The sequence below is a fragment of the Artemia sp. Qi Xiang Cuo genome, chromosome 16, assembly GCF_049724085.1.
Source record: "Artemia sp. Qi Xiang Cuo chromosome 16, ASM4972408v1, whole genome shotgun sequence".
Taxonomy (NCBI): Eukaryota; Metazoa; Arthropoda; class Branchiopoda; order Anostraca; family Artemiidae; genus Artemia; species Artemia sp. Qi Xiang Cuo.
This window is the reverse complement of record NC_142809.1, coordinates 45,151,067-45,173,822: the sequence shown is the minus strand read 5'-3', so window position 1 is coordinate 45,173,822 and position 22,756 is coordinate 45,151,067. Positions and strand designations below refer to the sequence as shown.

The following is a 22,756-nucleotide window of genomic DNA, read 5'->3' as shown; positions in this document are numbered from 1 at the left end:
GTTGCATTAATTATGGGGTGGATGGGTGAAAAATGTCAATGGTAGAGCCAAGTTTTATTGGTGGCTCTTCCAAAAGTTAATTCCGTATTTTCCCCTGTTCTCAAATAATCGCCCAAAACCGTTTGCTGTGCTTTTTTCAAACCAGGATGAGTAGGAAAAATTATATTCAATCATACCTTGACCCTCTTGATCTACGGCCCTACTCATTTTCCCTTTGAGAACAGCTTAGCAAAGATTTTGGCAATTATCTGAGAAGCGTGGAAATGTCTAATACGACCTTTAGACGTAACAAAGACGATATTTTCCTTTTCGATGGCAAACTGTTTCTGGCAATCTACTTGACAGAGATTTTACCATTTTTCGATTGTATCGCTGGAATGCTAGGGGAATGTTTCTGATAGAAAGAATAATTAGGAAAATGTTCCATTAATTCTCCGACATTTCAATCCATACAGATATTGTGAGACGGATGATTTAGCTACATTTAGATCAATCTTCAGTTTATCTTCTTTAAAGTCATTCTGTCTTTCAAATACAAAATTGGAATTATTTTGAGAGCCGTTAAACTCTTCTGCGTCAATTTTGTGAAACCTTGAGTTGAATACACATGAAAAAAAATGATTCCATTAAATACATCATATATTAATATTCATATATTACGAATTAATATAAGAAAATATACGTTATGAAGACAAGCAGATAAGCTCGTTATGAAGATAAGAAGTTAAGAAGAAAAGCTCGATGATTGGCAAAACAAAACTCCAGAATTGGGAAGAAAACTTCTATTGAAATGCTTAGGTTTGCTTTCACATCGTACACCAATAATTTTATGCTTTTCCACAAGTTTAAATTACTTAGAAATAAAATATGTAATTCAAGTTACTAGGACTACTAAATTAGGTAAACCTAATCAAGTGTTGTAACTGACTACAACCCTGTATCTATACCTCCCTTGCTAGTTACACATCCCTCACCCAACCGCAAGTTTATCCATATTTTAAATTCCACCTACTTTTTAAACATTAAATCCTCCCCCAAACCTATTGGAACAATATTAATTCATTATATTTAAATTATGTCTGTTTGACCTTTTGTACTTTTGTCGTCCAGTAAGAAATAGGCTTCTAAATTGATCCTTTCCGTCCTCTAAGTAGTAGGCTTCTAAATTAGCTATCTAATGCATCAATAACCAACTATATTAGCAATGCATATACTGGCGTATATTTAATACCTCCCCTGTATCTATACCTCCCCTGCTAGCTGCACATCCCTTACCCAGCCGCAAGTTTATCGATATTTTAAATTCTACCTGTTTTGTTAAACAATAAATCCCCCCTCAAACCTATTGGAACAATATTAATTCATTATATTTAAGTTATGTCTGTTTGACCTTTTTTACTTTTTTCGTCCACTAAGAGATAGGCTTCTAGATTGATCCTTTCCGTCCTCTAGGTAGTAGGCTTCTAAATTAGCTATCTAATACATCAATAACTAACTATATTTGCAGTGCATATACTGGCGTATATTTCATACCTCCCCTGCTAGCTGCACATCCCGTACCCAGCCGCAAGTTTATCGATATTTTACATTCTACCTGTTTTGTTAAACAATAAATCCCCCCTCAAACCTATTGGAACAATATCAATTCATTGTATTTAAATTATGTCTCTTTGGCCTTTTTTACTTTTTTTCGTTCGCTAAGAAATAGGCTTCTAGATTGATCTTTTTTGTCCTCTAAGTAGTAGGCTTCTAAATTAGTTATCTTATGTATCAATAACCAACTATATTAACAATTAATATACTGGTGTATATTTCAGCGAATTAGTATTGAACGTGTAAAATTCTATTTTACATATTGAACCCGTAATCATTCAGGTTATAAATTGTCCTGTTTTTGGTAACCTAGGTCACGTTCATGTGCTTTGTAATAAATCTTCTTTTCCTGAAGACTTACTAGAAATTTTAACTTTTTTTTTAATCGAAACGCAACAGTTCCATTCCAGAATTTAAAGAACTACCTTTTCGTCCGTAAATCTGCCAAGTTTGGGAGATATCGTGCCCTAATTCTGCAACAGCACGGAAGAAACTGTCCTAATACTTGTCACTCTTTAACTTTATGAATCTCAAAGTTTCGACCCGCGTTTAATTTGCATATAAATAGAAATTTACGTACAGAAGAATGATTGCAAAAAGACTTCTTTTATGAAAAATTAGCAAGATTAGTACATACATTTAATGCCTGAATAGATTCCAGATAATATAGAACAAGGATTGCAATCAGCGAGCAGGTAACAGTCACCAGGCATTTCAAAAGAATAGTTGCAATCAATGGTGGTAATAAAGAGGCAGACTCGTGGCTTATTTTCAAGGTAACGTTAGTTGAACTCATGTCCACTTCCTATACTCTGAAAACAGTGGACGTAGGTAGGATTTTTTTTCCTAGATGGGCTGTCGGCCTGCTAGGGACTCGGGAATAAACTAACCGGATTTGTGAGAACTTAACTTTACTAACTTTAAGAATTATTGTTAAGGGTGGCAATCAGTTTTGTAGGAGAAGTATAGCATGTACCTGATGATAATTTGGATATCTCCATTCAGTTCTTCTCTGGTATCAAGATAGAATTGAACTACAGCTCTTTTCAAGTGAAAGAAGATATCGGTGAGAGAAAGATAGAAGCAAAAACATACCTTCCAGCGCTGCCAATGTGGCTCAATTCTATCGTTTTTGGTTCAATCCACAGTTCCTATTACAATGCAGTACATTTGAATATTTTATGATACAATCCAAGATTTTCGGTATTTTTCGATACATATGGACTCTGTTCGCCAGATCAGGTTTTATTTATTGGAAATATTTGAATCTTCTCTTGTCAAATCTTAGAGAATTAAGCAAATGAAGAGAGATTTTGTCGAACGAAATTAAAAAAAGATATTCTCTTGAATTCAAACCATATCTTCATACGAGAAACTGCACTCAGTGTTGGAACCTGAGGGGGAAAAAATGTGAGTGAGGGAATAGAGATTAATTGCTTTTCAGCCTACTCTAGTATTTTGCTCTTTGAAATGAAGACTGACGTCGAATGTTATAAGTGTACCACGAAGAACCTTCTGTGGTTCAATTTGGTGGAAAACCGGTGCAATTTATCTCCAAGCGTTGGTAAAGCTGATACTTTCGTTGAACGAATCCGACACGAAAAAACATAGTCATGTTGATGAATCACTTCCGTCTTACCTTATTCTGTTGAAAATGGACTCCTAAAGAGCCCATTTTGACTGCTTAAAACAAGTTAGGTAACCTTTGCTAGTGGGTTGGAAAAAAAATCTGAAGGATCTCCCCAAAACCCATGATCTATTTAAAATTTAGTTGTTTATATGTTTATATATATATATATATATATATATATATATATATATATATATATATATATATATATATATATATATATATATATATATATATATATATATATATATATATATATATATATATATATATATAAATATATATATATGCGATGAGAGCAGTGAATATATATATATGATTTGTTTTGTGAGGAACAATTAGCGACAGGACTAAAATGATTAAAGAATAATAGCGTTCCAGGTACAGATAGTGTAGTAAATGAGTTTCTTTAGAATAGTAATTCTGAGGGTATAAATACGCTATTGAAGATTATCAATATGATTTTCGAAAAAGGGAAGGTACCTAGAGATTTTAGAAAAATTTTAGTTCAGACACTGTATAAGAAAGGGGATAAAAGTGAGTGTGGAAATCATCGAGTCATTAGTCTGGTCTCTCTAGTTAGAAAATTGCTTAGTAATATGATGCTTTATAGACTGAGAGATTCCGTAGACAAAGTTTTGAGAGAAGAACAGTGCGTTTTAAATAAAGGTAGAGGATATGTCGACCGAATTTTCACTGTTAGGCTAATATTTAAGAAGTGCCTGAGTATTCAACCCCCTTTGGCCCACAGTTTTATAGATAATGAGCAAGCGTTCGATTCTGTTTATAGAGGAGCTTTAGTAAAGGTTTTATCCTTGTATGGTATACCAGACAAATACATTAAAGTTATCAATGCTATGTACGAGAATAACACTGCTGCGGTCAAGGTAGGAAATGAGGTTAGCAGCTGGTTTTGTATTAAATCAGGAGTTAAGCAGGGTTGTGTTCTATCCCCCTTTATATGGACTGGGATCATGCCTCAGAACAAAAAAGTTAGTCACTTGTAGAGAAAATAATCCTTTATCAACTAAAGCTTGATAAAAAAAAGAAGGTTTTTGTCAGTTTAGGTACCAGCAGGGAAGCGATCCCAATGGGTATGACTGAAGGTTGCCCTGTAAAACGGCTTACAACGACACACTCATTTATTACTTGAATAGATGGCAGCTGATATAGAAACAGCAATGCAATACCCTAGTAAGTGAACTTCCACCGAACATCTAACAAAATCAATGGCGGTAATAGAGAACCACATTTAAATAACCGGTTTTGCCTGCTTTAAAAACCATAGGAAATCTTTTGTGGTTGCACGGAAGACAAATTGCAAGGAGCTTGCCGTCATAACTACTGTCTGTAGTTTTCTTTTCAAATTAATATGTCTATGGGCTAACAGCATCTCTCAGAACAGAAAAGTTAGCCGCTTGCAGTGTGAATGATCCGTTATCAGTCGAAGCGTGATAAAAGTTTCTCTAGTTTAGTTCAACTTCGGTACGACAGTAGAAGTGCTGACATATGACGGAAAAATGACCTGCAAAACGATTAGGCAGATGTTGGATGTGGATAATTGGTTATAGATTGCCCCAAAGTTACAATTGTTTTGTCTTTACTGCTCAATTTGAGTTTTTTTTTATTATTATTTACATGGTGAAGTTTTTAAATTGTTTGCTTGTAAGTGTAGGTTTTACATATGTGTAGTTAGTAGTAAAAAAAATGAGTTAAAAACAAATCAACCGGAGCTAAGTGACGAAGTTGACAGTATTAGTTATTAAACTAAGCTTTATTACTATTTTGAGCCGACTCGCCAATACGTGTCGAGGCTCAGGCCATAAATGAAACCGTGTTTTTGTAGGCTTTGTTTTTAAACTATTTATTTTTTTATTTTGCTATTTTTTACTCGAATAATTGTCTATGTTATTTTAATGCATCTTTGTGATTAAATTTGTCGAAAGTTCTCCTTTCTTAAAAAGTGTCTAGATATAGATGTTTATATAGATTTGTAACAGTATTGTCCAACATACGGCTAGTGTGACTGAAATGCAAGTTTATGTAAATAAAACAAAAAAACAAAAAAAAACACCGTTTTAAAAAAACAAAACAAAAACCAATATTTAATTCGTTGATTCATTTACTAGCCTAAAACAGTTTAGCAAACTATTTACACAATTAAATCATTATGCACAATTAAATCTGCACGATTAAATATCTGCACATTTAATTCTGCACATTAAATCTGCACAATTAAATGCACAATTAAATCTCGAAAGCAAAGCTTGAGTGAGCCAAATGTTTAAACTTTAATAAAGAAAAGGAAAGTAATGAAACTTTAATGAAGAAATACTTAATACGCTACAAAGAAGAAAAAAGGGAACATTAAGAATTCGGTTTCAGATGAGACAATAGGTGTTGATAACAAAGGGGGGGGGGGAAGATTTGAATGACATGTTTTGGTAGATGGGGCCAAGCTCAGAATTATCATAAATAAAATCATTATCAGGATACAAAGCAAACAAACTTGAGGAAATCACAGTAAGAACGTTCCATCTACTTTACTCTGGTATGAACGCTAACGATTATTATCATTATAATTGTGTATCCATTTGTTTTAGTCGAAGACATTGCAGACATGGAATCACAGTTTTCGAGCCAACGAAGTACCTTACCTCCATTAGTTCTATATACTTCATATACTAAAAACCCAAAACTACTTACTGCTGACGGCCCTACCCTACCAGTATTAGCCAGAGTTATGCTGCTCGCGTCCGAAACGTTGAAGCTTTTAGAGGGCAACCTTTCAAGATTCAAACCGGCTATTACAGATTTTAAGGTATTTTTCCTAATTTATTATACATATTTTTTAGTTATATTCTTAACTTTATACGAAAGATATCTAAAAAGCCCCTAAAACGAGTTGACGAAATATTTCTTCATTACTCAATAAATAGGGCTAATATATAAAAAATAGGGCTAATATACATAAATATGAGAAGGGCTAAACAGGATTAGAGTTTTCTTCTAGTGTTTAAGGCGTGTGCAGACGCGAGTATTAAGTTGGCTTTTCTGTTGAAAATGACGTTTTCCTTGGAAAATTCCTTAGATTTGCTTTGCTAATCTATTAAGCAGAATATTGAGTGAGATTGTATAAGCTTTATAGTAAAAATTTAAATCAATTCAGTATTACAGTATTTGGTTTTATTTAGTCAAAATCTCTTGCTTAGATAAGTCACCGTAGATGAAAAAGTAGAGCAGGATTCTAAGTCTCGTAAACGTTCATAGTTCGCTAGCCGGAATAGTTCGCTAGCCGACGAGAAAACTTTTGAAGGTTTATGAAATTCGTACATGGTTTGATAATTTTATTCGTTATATTGCTATCGTTTTTTATAACATGGATGTATTTTTATTATATAAGATTCTCTCTTTTCTTTTTGATAGTGTAATGATTGACTTTTTTCTAATTAGTTCATTTTTTTGTAAGTTGGTTATATAAGGGTGGTGTTATATCCTTCATTTTTCATTGGTTGTAGGAGGGGGTGTCACCCTTCATTCTTTCTTCCTTTCTTTTTTTTTTATTTGTTTTTTTGCCAGTTCTGTGAAGTCCCGCAACGCCTTATTTCAGTTGATTAACAGTGATAATCTGCACCAGGTTGCTTTTTTAGTTTTTTATTATTTATTGTTTTTTTCCTTTTTTGTTTCTTTCTTTCTGTTTTTTGAACTATTGAACCCACTGAACGAGGAATATTTGATTTCGTGTTTTTGTCATATGTTGTATGTCATATGTAGATATGTTGTAAATAAACAAACTCGAACTTGTCTAGAACCGTTGAAATTTTCAAAGAGTATAACTTTGGAAATATTCATTTTCCCTAAAGAGTGATGAAGTTGAAGCTCTTATAAATATACACTCGTAAGTTGCGTCATTTCCTCTCGCAGTTCAAAAAAGACTTGAAAAACACTTTCTCTTGATAAACAAGTGAATTCTGCATAAAGAAGTTAAAGATAGGAAAAAACGAGGTCAACAACAAGAGAGTCTTAACCTCACTTCATGGAATTTCAGATAAAGCTAAATTAAAATAGTGAAAAATTAAGCCTAATGTCATTCCTAAAGCCCTGTTCAAATAAAGAGAAAAGGGGGATTGCTACCCCTTCGTGTTAGAAAGTATGCTTTAATTTCATTGGGTTGTTTTTGTGTCGCATTTTCGCAAGCCAATCACTTTATTCCTTATTTTTGGTAAGAAAAACAGCCCAGCCTTTTTAAAGTCATATTAATGCTGAGCGACAAACATAGACAGACTTGGAAATGCAATTTCTGGAAAGGCAAGGTACAGAGCTTAGAGTACACTATTTTGATATATATTTCATCAAAATACCGTATGCTAAAAATAATGTTAAAATAAAAGGTACTAATACACTAAAGTGCACTATACTCGGGTACAGTACATCAAAATAGTGCATGTTAAAAATAAAATCTACCAAAATACTAGCGTTAGAAATAGCCTATTTTACAGAAATTTAATTTTTGCAACTTATGAATTCCATACTATCCCCCGCCAGTATCATCAAAATAGTACGAGCTACAGAAGCTACGGTACAATATTATGATTCCGGAAATTGTGTCTAAACTACCAGGAAAACAATTTTTGGAAAGACAAATAACTCCGCCCTTCCAAAATCTGATTAGTTCTTTTGGGAGAAATACTAAGCCAGTAAAAAGATCGAAATGATTTTTGGTCCCAATATTCTTTTTCCAATAAACTTTCTGTTTCTCTGTAGTTAGAAGTTCGTAGAATTCTTAAAACTCTTGTGATCTATGATGGTATGTTTAAATGGGGAAATTGCGCTAGCTGCTTGCAAGAACTTATATGTGGGAAATGTTATTTACAGTATGTTAAAAGGTATAAAGAAGTTAAGAAATAATAATCAAACTGGAAATGTTTAAAATTTAAGTTTAGTCAAATGAATAAAGATCATGTGTAATCTGGACAATTTTGTTTCTTTTTTCGCTTAAAAATAGTTCTATTTTGTGTATTTCTCAAAGAAGGGAAGGGAAGAGCTTAGTTTCATATTCAGATTTCAGTTAGGATTTCTTAGTTGATGCAACGATAAAAAGAATCTTATTTCCCATACTTACATGTTTAAATTTGTGCTTTAATTCTACTGGTATCTTTTTATGCTTTTTGCAAGCCAAGCACGCCATTTCTTAAGCCTATGTTGTAAAGGGAAGCCAAATTACCCAGCCTTTAGCTATTATAGTATTTACCCGTTGTTGGACTTTCTCGCTGTGGCAATATCAAATATTGAGCCAATAAAACGAACGCAGAACCTGTTGGTTCTTGTGCATGAATTTATGTTAGTAGAAAAACGAAAAGTTTTTAAGCCACAAGGTTTTTACTATTAAATTCTGTTGCTTTGTAGTTGAAACAAAGGCGTATCCAGGATTTCTGTTCGGGAGAGAGGGATGTAAAAAAACTTAAAAAACGCAAAAAAAAATTGTTTATATAAATATTTGTTACGTTATTAGGAGTCGGACAAAAGTTTTGGGGAGGGAAAGAGGGGTTCGAACATCTTAACCCCTCTGGATGTGGCCTTTGGTTGTTGTCTGCTGCTAATAAGTGACAGAAATCAGATTAGCAGACTAAATGGGAAAATCTTTCCTTTTAATGAATGTCTGCTTTATTCTTCTGAGAGGGATTACCAAATAGTTTATCATAATCCAAAAAAATGTTAAACATTTTCCCTTTTGCCTACTGGAGGATTCTAATGTAAAAAAAAAAAAATACTTTATATTTTATCTGTAAAATCTGTCTTATTGTCAAAGTTTGGCTTATTTGGCAAGTCTGTCGTATTGGCTGAATCCGTCTTATTTGCCAAATTTGTCTTTCGCCATATCTTGTCTTATTTACTGTTTCATTGACTTTTTATTTAAGATTAAATAAAAAAAAAACAAGTTTTTTTAACTGAAAGTAAGGTTTTTTTTTTAAATAAAAAAACGAACAGAAATTATTCCCTATATGAAAGGGGCTGTCCCCTCCTTAACGCCTCGCTCTTTACGCTAAAGTTTTCCATTGTTTAAAAAAAGAAGAGTTGTTAGAAAGAGTCTAACTTTAGCGTAAACAGCGAGGCGTTAAGGAGGGGATAGCTTCTTTCACTTACGGGCTAATTTCTGTTTGTTTTAATCTTTAACGTCGTTCCTTACTTTCAGTTGAAAAAACTGTTTTTTTTAATTTAATTTCTGAACGTTTTTGAATAAATGCAGGTTTTGATCTTGGCTCACAGTACATGAATAATTAAAACAAAATTTTTATATTTATTTACTTTTATTTGGTTAAATGGCTTTATCGAAACTTGTTTCATTTTATTTACGAACGTTTTTATTAGTAATAAATATACGTAACTTACGAATTAACTTACGTAACGAACTTCTATATTCATATATTTGTAATACATACATTAGGGGGTTCACCCCCGAGTCAATACCATGCTCTTTAAGCGAAAGTAAAAAATTTGTTACAATTCTTTAAAAATAAACGCTTAATAAAAAATGCCGTTAATTAGAATAGATAGCTCTTATGAAAGTACTAAGAAATCTCTGGCTTAAAGAGCAAGGTAATGACTAGGGGGTAAACCCAATCATATATGTAATATGTTCTGTTCGTTTAAAGTTTTGATGTTGCTGCTGTTGCAGTTAAAAACTTTTTTTTTTTATTTAATTTCTTATCTTTTTTTAAATAATGCTAGGAAGTCTGGCGTCCCCTTCATAGCAATGTTCCTTCCCCCATGAGAACTTCCTTCATGGAAAGATCCTCCTACATAACCCCCGACCCCAGGCACGTACGCAGGAATTTGTTTCGGGGGGGGGGGGGCAATTTGTTTCGAGGGGGGGCCAAAAGTAGAGAGGGGGGTTCTACTCCCGTACCCACCACGTGGTTTATGGTTTCCTCAGTGAGAATGAAAAAACAGGAATTTTCTCACTTGAAAAAACAGGAATTTTCTCACATTTATGGTTGTTTTCTTGGATTGTTATGTGTGATTTGGGATGTGTGGGTTGCTATTTTTTTACTTTTCTGAGCTGGATTTCTTAGCTTTTCATAGGCGTATGTTGACTGAAACCTATGATTTGGGATGGTTAATTTGCTATTTCTAACTTTTCTGAGCTAGATTTCTTAGCCTTTCATAGGTGTATGGTGTCTGAATCTTATGATTTGGGAGGTGTAGTTTGCTTTTTGGACTTTTAAAATCTAGGATTCATATTTTCTAAAAAGTGTTTAATGTCTTAAACTTTGAGTTTGGGATGAGTAGTTGGCTATTTCAGACTTTTCTGAGCTAGGTTTCTTAGTATTTCTTAGGTGAGTGTTGTATGAAACCTATGATTTTGGATATGTAAATTACTATTTCTGGCTTTTCTGAGTTGGATTTCTTAGTCTTTCATAGGTGTGTGGTGTCTGAAACCTATGATTTGGGGTGAGTGGTTTGATTTTTGGACTTTTCTGAGCTGGTTTTCTGAGCCTTTCATAGGTGTGTGTTGACTGAAACCTATGATTTTGGATGTGTAGTTTGCTATTTTGACTTTTCTGAGCTAGATTTCTTAGCCTTTCATAGGTAAGTGTTGTCAGAAAATTATGATTTGGGATATGTAGTTTGCTATTTCAGGCTTTCCTGAGCTAAGGTTTCCTAGTATTTCGTTGGTGAATGTTGTCTGAAACCAATAGTTTGGGATGAGTAGTTTGCTATTTTTGACCTTTCTGAGCTAGGTTTCTTAGTCTTTCGTTGCTGTGTGTTGACTGAACCCTATGATTTGGGATATGTAGTTTGCCATTTTTGACTTTTCATAACTGGATTTATTAGCCTTTCATAGGTGTGTGTTGACTGAAACCTATAATTGGGATGAGTTGTTTGCTATTTTTGTCTTTTCTGAGCTAGATTTTTAGCCTTTCATAGGTATGTGTTGTCAGAAAATTAAGATTTGGGATATGTAGTTTGCTATTGGGACTTTTCAGAGCTATGATTCTTAGTTCATCATAGGTGTTTTTTGTCTGAAACTTCTAGTTTGGGATGAGTAGTTTGCTATTTCAGGCCTTTTTGAGCTATGGTTTCTTAGTCTTTCATAGGTGAATTTTGTCTGAAACCTATGATTTGGGATATGTTAATTACTATTTCGGGCTTTTCTAAGCTAGATTTCTTAGTCTATCGTTGGTGTGTGATGTCTGAAACCTATGATTTGGGGTGGGTGGATTGCTACTTTTGACTTTTCTGAGCTGGATTTCATATCCTTTCATAGGTGTTTGTTGTCTGAAACTTATAGTTTGGGATGACTAGTTTGCTATTTTAGACTTTTCTGAGCTAGGTTTCTTAGCCATTCATAGGTGAGTGTTGTCTGAAACCTATGATTTGGGAATATGTAAATTACTATTTCGGGCTTTTCTGAATTGGATTTCATAGTCTTTCATAGGTATGTGTTGTCTGAAACCTATGATTTGGGATGTGTGGGTTGCTATTTTTTTACTTTTCCGAGCTGGATTTCTTAGCCGTTCATAGGTGAGTGCTGTCTGAAACTTATGATTTGGGATGGTTAATTTGCTATTTCCGGCTTTTAGTATCTAGGTTTCTTAGCGTTTCATAGGTGTGTCTTGTCAGAAAATTATGATTTGGGATGTGTAGTTTGCTATTTGGACTTTTCAGAGCTAGGATTCTTAGTCCATCATAGGTGTTTGATGTCTGAAACCAATAGTTTGGGATGAGTAGTTTGCTATTTCAGGCTTTTCGGAGCTAGATTTCTAAGCCTTTCATTGGTGTATTCTTTCAGAAAATTATGATTTGGGATATGTAAATTACTATTTCGGACTTTTCTGAGTTGGGCACTTCTAAATTTTTCCGTAGAAGATAGGAAAAGTTATACTATGATTATGATTATTTTCCATGAAGATAAAAAGTTTCACTTTAATTCTAAATTTTCTTAAATTAAATTCCGACCTTTCTCAAAGAGATGAAAAAAATTAAAGTTCTGTTCCAAATATTTTCCCGGAAGAAGAAAAGTTCAACTTCGATTCTGAATTTTCTCAATGAAAATGAAATAAGTTATTGATCAAATTTATTTTCCCAAAATAATATAAAAATTTCCACTTCAGTTCAGCTTTTTTTCTCAAAGAGATGAAGAAATTCAAAGTTCTGTTCCAAATTTTTCATTGAAGATAGGAAAAGTTATACTTTGAACGTGAATATTCGAGTTCTATTCTGAATTTTACCAAAGAACACATTTTAATTCTAATTTCCCCAATAAAAAATTTAAAGTTCAATTCTAAATTTTTCGGTGGAAGATAGAAAAAGTAATACCATACGTGTGAATATTTTCCCGGAAGATAGAAAGTTATAGTTCAATTTAAAATTTTCTCAACGAAGTGAAGAAGAATTCAAGTTCTCTTCTGAATTTTACCAAAGAACACATTTCAATTCTAATTTCAACAGAGAAAATAAAAATCTTCCATTTCAGTTCCTTATTTCACAAAGACATAAAGAAATTTAAAGTTCAATTCTAAATTTTTCGGTGGAAGATCGAAAAAGTAATACCATACTTGTGAAATATTTTCATGGAAGATAAAAAGTTCTAGTTCAATTTAAAATTTTCTCAACGAAGTGAAGGAAAGTTCAAGTTCTCTTCTGAATTTTCTCAATGAAAAAGAAATTAGTCATTGATCATTTCTATTTTTCCAAATAATATAAAAATGTTCCACTTTAGTTCAGATCTGACTCGAAGAGATGAAAAATTTAAAATACTGTTCCAAATTTTTCACTGAAGATAGAAAAGTTCAAGTTCTCTTCTGAATTTTACCAAAGAACACAATTCCATTCTAATTTCTCCAGAGAAAATAAAAATCTTCCACTTCAGTTCTTTATTTCACAAAGACATAAAGAAATTTAAAGTTCAATTCTAAATTTTTTTGGTGGAAGATAGAAAAGTAATACCATACGTGTGAATATTTTCCCGGAAGATACAAAGTTCTAGTTCAATTTAAAATTTTCTCAAAGAAGTGAAGAAAAGTTCAAGTTCTCTTCTGAACTTTACCAAAGAACAAACTTCAACTCTAATTTCACCAGAGAAAACAAAAATCGTCCACTTCAGTTCTTTATTTCACAAAGACATAAAGAACTTTGAAGTTCAATTCTAATTTTTCGGTGGAAGATAGAAAACGTAATACCATACTTGTGAATATTTTCACGGAAGATAAAAAGTTCTAGTTCAATTTAAAATTTTCTCAACGAATTCAAGGAAAGTTCAAGTTCTCTTCTGAACTTTACCAAAGAACACACTTCAATTCTAATTTCTCCAGAGATAACAAAAATCTTCCACGTCAGTTCTTTATTTCACAAAGACAAAGAAATTTAAAGTTCAATTCTAAATTTTTCGGTGGGAGATAGAAAAATTAATACCATACTTGTGATTATTTTCACGGAAGATAAAAAGTTTTAGTTCAATTTAAATTTTCTCAATGAAGTGAAGAAAAGTTCAAGTTCTCTACAGAATTTTACCAAAGAACACAATTCAATTCTAATTTCTTCAGAGAAAATAAAAATCTTCCACTTCAGTTCTTTATTTCACAAAAGACATAAAGAAATTTAAAGTTCAATTCTAAATTTTTTCGGTGGAAGATAGAAAAAGTAATACCATACTTGTGAATATTTTCCTGGAAGATAACAAGTTCTAGTTCAATTTAAAATTTTCTCAACGAGGTGAAGAAAAGTTCAAGTTCTCTTCTGAACTTTACCAAAGAACACACTTCAATTCTAATTTCTCCAGAGAAAACAAAAATCTTCCACTTCAGTTCTTTATTTAACAAAGACATAAATAAATTTAAAGTTCAATTCTAATTTTTCGGTGGACGATAGAAAACGTAATCCCATACTTGTGAATATTTTCACGGAAGATAAAAAGTTATAGTTCAATTTAAAATTTTCTCAACGAAGTCAAGGAAAGTTCAAGTTCTCTTCTGAACTTTACCAAAGAACACACTTCAATTCTAATTTCTCCAGAGAAAACAAAAATCTTCCACGTCAGTTCTTTATTTCACAAAGACAAAGAAATTTAAAGTTCAATTCTAAATTTTTCGGTGGGAGAGAGAAAAATTAATACCATACTTGTGATTATTTTCACGGAAGATAAAAAGTTCTAGTTCAATTTAAATTTTCTCAATGGAGTGAAGAAAAGTTCAAGTTCTCTACTGAATTTTACCAAAGAAGACAATTCAATTCTAATTTCTACAGAGAAAATAAAAATCTTCCACTTCAGTTCTTTATTTCGCAAGAGACCTAAAGAAATTTAAAGTTCAATTCTAAATTTTTCGGTGGAAGATAGAAAAAGTAATACCATACTTGTGAAAATTTTTTCCCGGGAGATAAAAAGTTCTAGTTAAATTTAAAATTTTCTCAACGAGGTGAAGAAAAGTTCAAGTTCTCTTCTGAATTTTACCATAGAACACACTTCAATTCTAATTTCTCCAGAAAAAATAAAAATCTTCCACTTCAGTTTTAAGTTCCCCAAAGAAATAAAGAAATTTAAAGTTCTATTCTAAATTTTTAGATGGAAGATAGAAAAAGTAATGCTATGACTGCGATTGTTTTCCATGAAGATCAAGTTTCACTTTATTAATAACTTTTCTTAAATTCAGTTCTGATTTTTCTCAAAGAGATGAAAAATTTAAAGTTCTGTTCCAAATTTTTCATAGAAGATAGAAAAAGTTATACATTGATTGTGAATATTCAACATGAAGATAAGGAACTCCACTTTAATTCAGAGTACGTACGCGCGTACGCGCGTACGCGCGTACGTAATCTCTACGTACGCGCGCGTACGTAGACTAACCTAGCCTAACCTAACTTAATCTAACCTAACCTAACCTAAGCATACACCTAACTTTTTGCTTGTCTCTCACCTAACCTAAGCTAACCTAAGTGAAGTGTACGTAGGCTAACCTAATCTAACTTAACCTAACCTAACTTAATCTGGTCTAACCTAACCCAACCATACTCGCTGGAAAAGGTTAGGTTAACTTATCATGAGCACTCATGATAAGTTAACCTACCCTAACCTAACTTAAACATGTAGAAATGTTTCTATTTATTTATTAATATTTATTTATACCTAACCTAACCTATTGTTTTGAAGGTTAGATGAACGAGTTTGAACGATTGTCTTTAATAATAGAACGAGTCACTCATTTTCTAATTTAGAAATTTGATGGGTAAATCCATAAGACAAAAGGAGCTAAAATTTAATTTAAAATTAGAAAAGAACTTTAAATTTTTCATCTCTTTGAGAAAAATCAGAACTGAATTTAAGAAAAATTATAAATAAAGTGAAACTTTTGATCTTCATGGAAAACAATCGCAGTCATAGTATTACTTTTTCTATCTTCAATCTAAAAATTTAGAATGGAACTTTAAATTTCTTTATTTCTTTGGGGAACTTAAAACTGAAGTGGAAGATTTTTATTTTTTCTGGAGAAATTAGAATTGAAGTGTGTTCTATGGTAAAGTTCAGAAGAGAACTTGAACTTTTCTTCACCTCGTTGAGAAAATTTTAAATTGAACTAGAACTTTTTATCTTCCGTGAAAATATTCACAAGTATGGTATTACTTTTTCTATCTTCCACCGAAAAATTTAGAATTGAAGTTTAAATTTCTTTATGTCTTTTGTGAAATAAAGAACTGAAGTGGAAGATTTTTATTTTCTCTGTAGAAATTAGAATTGAATTGTGTTCTTTGGTAAAATTCTGTAGAGAACTTGAACTTTTCTTCACTTCATTGAGAAAATTTAAATTGAACTAGAACTTTTTATCTTCCGTGAAAATAATCACAAGTATGGTATTAATTTTTCTATCTCCCACCGAAAAATTTAGAATTGAACTTTAAATTTCTTTGTCTTTGTGAAATAAAGAACTGACGTGGAAGATTTTTGTTTTCTCTGGAGAAATTAGAATTGAAGTGTGTTCTTTGGTAAAGTTCAGAAGAGAACTTGAACTTTCCTTGACTTCGTTGAGAAAATTTTAATTTGAACTAGAACTTTTTATCTTCTGTGAAAATATTCACAAGTATGGTATTACGTTTTTTATCTTCCACCGAAAAATTAGAATTGAACTTCAAATTTCTTTATGTCTTTGTGAAATAGAGAGCTGAAGTGGAAGATTTTTGTTTTCTCTGGTGAAATTAGAGTTGAAGTGTTTTCTTTGGTAAAGTTCAGAAGAGAACTTGAACTTTTCTTCACTTCTTTGAGAAAATTTTAAATTGAACTAGAGCTTTTTATCTTCCGGGAAAATATTCACTCGTATTGTATTACTTTTTCTATCTTCCACCAAAAAATTTAGAATTGAACTTTAAATTTCTTTATGTCTTTGTGAAATAAAGAACTGAAGTGGAAGATTTTTATTTTCTCTGGAGAAATTAGAATTGAATTGTGTTCTTTGGTAAAATTCCGAAGAGAACTTGAACTTTTTATCTTCAGTGAAAAATTTGGAACAGTATTTAAATTTTTCATCTCTTCGAGTCAGATCTGAACTAAAGTGGAACATTTTTATATTATTTGGAAAAATAGAAATGATCAATGACTAATTTCTTTTTCATTGAGAAAATTCAGAAGAGAACTTGAACTTTCCTTCACTTCGTTGAGAAAATTTTAAATTGAACTAGAACTTTTTATCTTCCATGAAAATATTTCACAAGTATGGTATTACTTTTTCGATCTTCCACCGAAAAATTTAGAATTGAACTTTAAATTTCTTTATGTCTTTGTGAAATAAGGAACTGAAATGGAAGATTTTTATTTTCTCTGTGAAATTAGAATTGAATTGTGTTCTTTGGTAAAATTCAGAAGAGAACTTGAATTCTTCTTCACTTCGTTGAGAAAATTTTAATTTGAACTAGAACTTTTTATCTTCCGGGAAAATATTCACATGTATGGTATTACTTTTTCTATCTTCCACTGAAAAATTTAGAATTGAACTTTAAATTTTTTATTGGGGAAATTAGAATTGAAATGTGTTCTTTGGTAAAATTCAGAATAGAACTCGAATATTCACGTTCAAAGTATAACTTTTCCTATCTTCAATGAAAAATTTGGAACAGAACATTGAATTTCTTCATCTCTTTGAGAAAAAAATCTGAACCGAAGTGGAAATTTTTATATTATTTTGGCAAAATAGATTTGATCAATAACTTATTTCATTTTCATTGAGAAAATTCAGAATCGAAGTTGAACTTTTGTTCTTCCGGGAAAATATTTGGAATAGAACTTTAATTTTTTTCATCTCTTTGAGAAAGGTCAGAATTGAATTTAAGAAAATTTAGAATTAAAGTGAAACTTTTTATCTTCATGGAAAATAATCACAATCATAGTATAACTTTTCCTATCTTCTACGGAAAAATTTAGAAGTGTCCAACTCAGAAAAGCCTGAAATAGTAATTTACATATTCCCAAATCATAATTTTCTGAAAGCATACACCAATAAATGGCTAAGAAATCTAGCTCCGAAAAGCCTGAAATAGCAAACTGCTCATTCCAAACTATTGATTTCAGACAACAAACACCTATGATGGACTAAGAATCCTAGCTCTGAAAAGTCCAAATAGCGAACTAAACATCCCAAGTCATAATTTTCTGACAAAAAACACCTATGAAAGGCTAAGAAACCTATCTAATAAAAGCCCTAAATAGAAAATTAACCATCCCAAATCATAATTTTCAGACACCACTCACCTATGAAAGGCTAAGAAATCCAGCTCGGAAAAGTAAAAAAATAGCAACCCACACATCCCAAATCATAGGTTTCAGACAACACATACCTATGAAAGACTATGAAATCCAACTCAGAAAAGCCCGAAATAGTAATTTACATATTCCCAAATCATAGGTTTCAGACAACACTCACCTATGAACGGCTAATAAACCTAGCTCAGAAAAGTCAAAAATAGCAAACTAATCATCTAAAACTATAGGTTTTAGACAACACACACCTATGAAAGGATATGAAATCCAGCTCATAAAAGTCAAGATTATTGATCCACACATCCCATATCATAGGTTTCAGACAACACAAACCAACGAAAGACTAAGAAATCAAGCGAAGACAAGCCCGAAATAGTAATTAACATATCCCAAATCATAGGTTTCAGATAACATTCACCTATGAAAGACTAAGAAACCTTAGCTCAGAAATGTAAAAAATAGCAAACTACTCATCCCAAACTATTGGTTTCAGACAACATTCACCAACGAAATACTAGGAAACCTTAGCTCAGGAAAGCCTGAAATAGCAAACTACATATCCCAAATCATAATTTTCTGACAACACTTACCTATGAAAGGATAAGAAATCTAGCTCAGAAAAGTCAAAATAGCAAACTACACATCCAAAATCATAGGTTTCAGTCAACACACACCTAGGAAAGGCTCAGAAAACCAGCTAAGAAAAGTCCAAAAAGCAAACCACTCATCCCAAATCATAAGTTTCAGACACCACACACCTATGAAAGACTAAGAAATCCAACTCAGAAAAGCCCGAAATAGTAATTTACATATCCCAAATCATAAGTTTCAGACAACACTCACCTAAGAGATACTAAGAAACCTTAGCTCAGAAAAGACTGAAATAGCCAACTACTCATCCCAAACTCGAAGTTTCAGACAACAAACACCTATGAGTGACAAAGAATCCTAGCTCTGAAAAGTCCAAAATGCAAACTATACCTCCCAAATCAAAATTTTCTGAAAGCACACACCTATGAAAGGCTAAGAAATCTAGCTCAGAAAAGTCAAAAATAGCAAATAAACCATCCCAAATCATAGGTTTCAGTCAACATACGCCTATGAAAAGCTAAGAAATCCAGCTCAGAAAAGTAAAAAAATAGCAACCCACACATCCCAAATCATAGGTTTCAGACACCACACACCTACGAAAGACTAAGAAATCTGGTTATGAAAAGTCGGAAATAGCAAATTACATATCCCAAATCATAAATTTCAGTCAACACACACCTACGAAAGGCTAAGAAACCTAGCTCATAAAAGCCTGAAATAGCAAACTACTCATCCCAAACTAATGGTTTCAGACAACATTCACCTACGAAATACTAGGAAACCTTAGCTCAGAAAAGCCTGAAATAGCAAACTACACATCCCAAATCATAATTTTCTGACAACACACACCTATGAAAGGCTAAGAAACCTAGCTCAGAAAAGTCAAAAATAGCAAATTAACCATCCCAAATCATAGGTTTCAGACAACACCCACCTATGAACGACTAAGAAATCCAGCTCTGAAAAGTCCAAAAAGCAAACCACTCATCCCAAATCATAGGTTTCTGTCAACACATCCCTACGAAAGGCTATGAAATCCAGCTCAGAGAAGTAAAAAAATAGCAATCCACACAATCCAAATCATAGGTCTCAGACAACACACACCTACGAAAGACTAAGAAATCTGGCTATGAAAAGTCAAAAAATAGCAACCCACACAATCCAAATCATAGGTTTCAGTCAACACACACCTACGAAATACTAAGAAATTTGGCTATGAAAAGCCTGAAGTAGCAAACTACTCATCCCAAACTATAGGCTTCAGACAACAAACACCTATGAGGGACTAAGAATCCTAGCTCTGAAAAGTCCAAAATGCAAACTACAAATCCCAAATCATAATTTTCTGGGGGGGGGGGGGTCGGGGGGAGGGGGTCCTTCTGTGTCTCAATGCACAAAAAAATATTAAAAAATGGGGGAGGGAATGGGGAGGGGAGGGGGAAGAGTGGAGGGGGATTAGGGGAAGGGGGAGGGGGAGGAGAGGGAGAGAGAGGGAGGGGAGGGGCCCTTTGGGGGTCAAGGGGGGGGAGGAGCCCTTTGGGGTCCGGGGGGCTGGGGGACCCTTGAGGGCCGGGTGGACCTTTGGGAGCTTGGGGGACCTTTGAGGACCGGGGGCTTCCTTCGGGGTTGGGGTAGGGGGATCGGAACCCTTTGGGGTTGGGGTAGAGGACCTCACGACACTGTTCAAATAGAACTTGTTTACTATAACGACCACACTCAAAACCTCTTCTAAAACCCTTTCTAAAATCATCTTTTAAAACGTCTCTAACTGTTTCGCCGAAATAATTCCATAACCAGTCTAAAACGGTTTCGCCCAGATAATCCCTAAACGTAATTTCAGCGTGTTCCTTTTGTTTGGCATCTCTGTGCTTTCACATTTCAAATTTCTAGGAAACCCTTTCCTACGTTAATCTCTTCATCTCATAAATTTTCCTAGCTAAACTATTAAGGTTTCGTTAGAATATCAATTTATCTCTCCGACTTAAAGCTCAGTGAAGCCGTATTTGAAAATAGAATTTCTATCTCTTTAGACTCCCGCATAATTCCAAGATAACAAGTGATGTCATTTATAATTCCTGACACTAAAGATCAATGAAGCCCTATTTAAAAATAGAATATTAATTTTTCTCTCTGACCTAAAGAACGTTTATCCCTCAGAACTAAGATTAAAGAAGCCTTAGTGTTTCTTAATTTCCCCTTCGTGAATCAATAATTTCCCCTAGCGATTATGTAAATCAAAAGTTTCTGTTTTTCAAATTCTCACTGACAAAAACCATAAAACATCAAATAAATCGATCAACACACATAACCATCCATGAAACCAGACATAAATGTGACAAAATACCTGTTTTTTCATTCTCACTGACAAAAACCATAAAAACATCACATAAATGTGACAAAGTTCCTGTTTTTTCATTCTCACTGACAAAAACCATAAAACAGACATGAATTGCTGTTGACATCCATGAAAAACATCAAATAAATTGACCAACACACATAACAATCAAAGAAAACAACCATAAATGTGAGAAAATTCCTGTTTTTTCAAGTGAGAAAATTCCTGTTTTTTCATTCTCACTGAGAAAACCATAAACCACGTTGTGGGTACGGGAGTAAAACCCCCCTCTATACTGCCAAATCCTTCAAACCCATTATTCTGTGGGAAAAATCAGAAAATTATGGGAAAATGAAAAAAATCGTGAGATTTCAGGGGGGACCGGGCCCGGAGGCCACCCCCTGCGTTCGTACCTGCCCGACCCCCCCCCCCCCACTACCAGGAAAAATCTCCCCTGAAAACGTCTGTACTGTATACTTCCCAATAACCAATACTATATGTTAACATTGGGTAAAGTTCATAACTTTCAGCCATCATCCTGGGAACTTCGGGGGACTAAGTCATCCTAAAAGACATACTTATGATATTTTCGAACATGCTGAACAAAATGGTTATCTCAAAATTTTGATCAGGTGACTTTGGGAAAACAATGAGCGTCGGAGGGGGCCTAGTTGCCCTCCATTTTTTTGTCACTTAAAAAGGGCACTAGAACTTTTAATTTCCATTCCAATGATCCCTCCCACGGTATTCTAGGACCACTGAGTCAATAAGATCACCTCTGGGGAAAAAAAAAATGAACGCGCATCCTTGATCTTTGTTCTGGCGAAAAATACAAAATCCCACATTTTTGAAGATAGGACCTTGAAACCTCTACAATAGGGTTCTCTAATACGCGGAATATGATGTTGTGATTTTAATTAAGGTTCTATAGCTTTTAGGGGGTCTTTCCCCCTTTTTTGGAAAATCAGCCAAATTTTGTCAGGCGCGTAACTTTTGATGGGTAGAATTAAACTTGATGAAACTTATATATTTTAAATCAGAATTAAAATTTGATTCTTTTGATGTATCTATTTGTAACAAAATACCGTTTTCTAGAGTTTCGGTTACCATTGAGCCGGGTCCCAATAACCAGTATTAGGGGGCAAAGTTCATAACTTTCAGCCCTCCTCCTGGGGGCTTCGAGGGATTAAGTCATCCTAAAAGACATAGTTATAATATTTTCGACCATGCTGAACAAAATGGCTATCTCAAAATTTTGATCAGATGACTTTGGGGGAAAAATGAGCGTGGGAGGGGGCCTAGTTGCCCTCCATTTTTTTTGGTCACTTAAAAATTGCACTTGAACTTTTATTTTCCGTTCTAATGAGCCCTCCCACGATATTCTAGGACCACTGGGTCGATACGATCACCCCTGGAAAAAAAACAAAAAACACTTGCATCCCTGATCTTTCTTCTGGCAAAAAATAGAAAATTCCCCATTTTTGCAGATATGAGCTTGAAACCTCTATAGTAAGGTTCTATCATATGCGGAATATGATAGTGTGATTTTCATTAAGGTTCTATAACTTTTAGGGGGTTTTCCCCCTTTTTTTCGAAAATCAGCCAAATTTTTTCAGGCGCGTAACTTTTGATAGGTAAAATTTAACTTGATGAAACTTATATATTTAAAATCAGAATTAAAATCTGATTCTTTTGATGTATCTATTGGTATCAAAATTCCGTTTTTTAGAGTTTCGGTTACCATTGAGCCGGGTAGCTCTTTACTTACAGTTCGTTACCACGAACTGTTTGATATCCGTCACTCGTCGAGTGGAAAAAAAGCATTTAGGTTACATTGGGCTCTCAGCCGCATCGTATTGATAGA

General features: G+C 33.3%; 1 protein-coding gene across 1 annotated transcript in view; it reads left to right on the top strand.

The window, feature by feature from the left end:
* Mat89Ba (nucleolar protein 6 Mat89Ba) overlaps positions 1 to 22,756 on the top strand; it is a 466,793-nt gene that overhangs the window by 357,251 nt on the left and 86,786 nt on the right. The window contains exon 17 of the mRNA XM_089102007.1: positions 5,827 to 6,044. Within this exon, the coding sequence (XP_088958133.1) occupies positions 5,827 to 6,044 (218 nt within the window). The remainder of the gene's footprint in view (positions 1 to 5,826; positions 6,045 to 22,756) is intronic.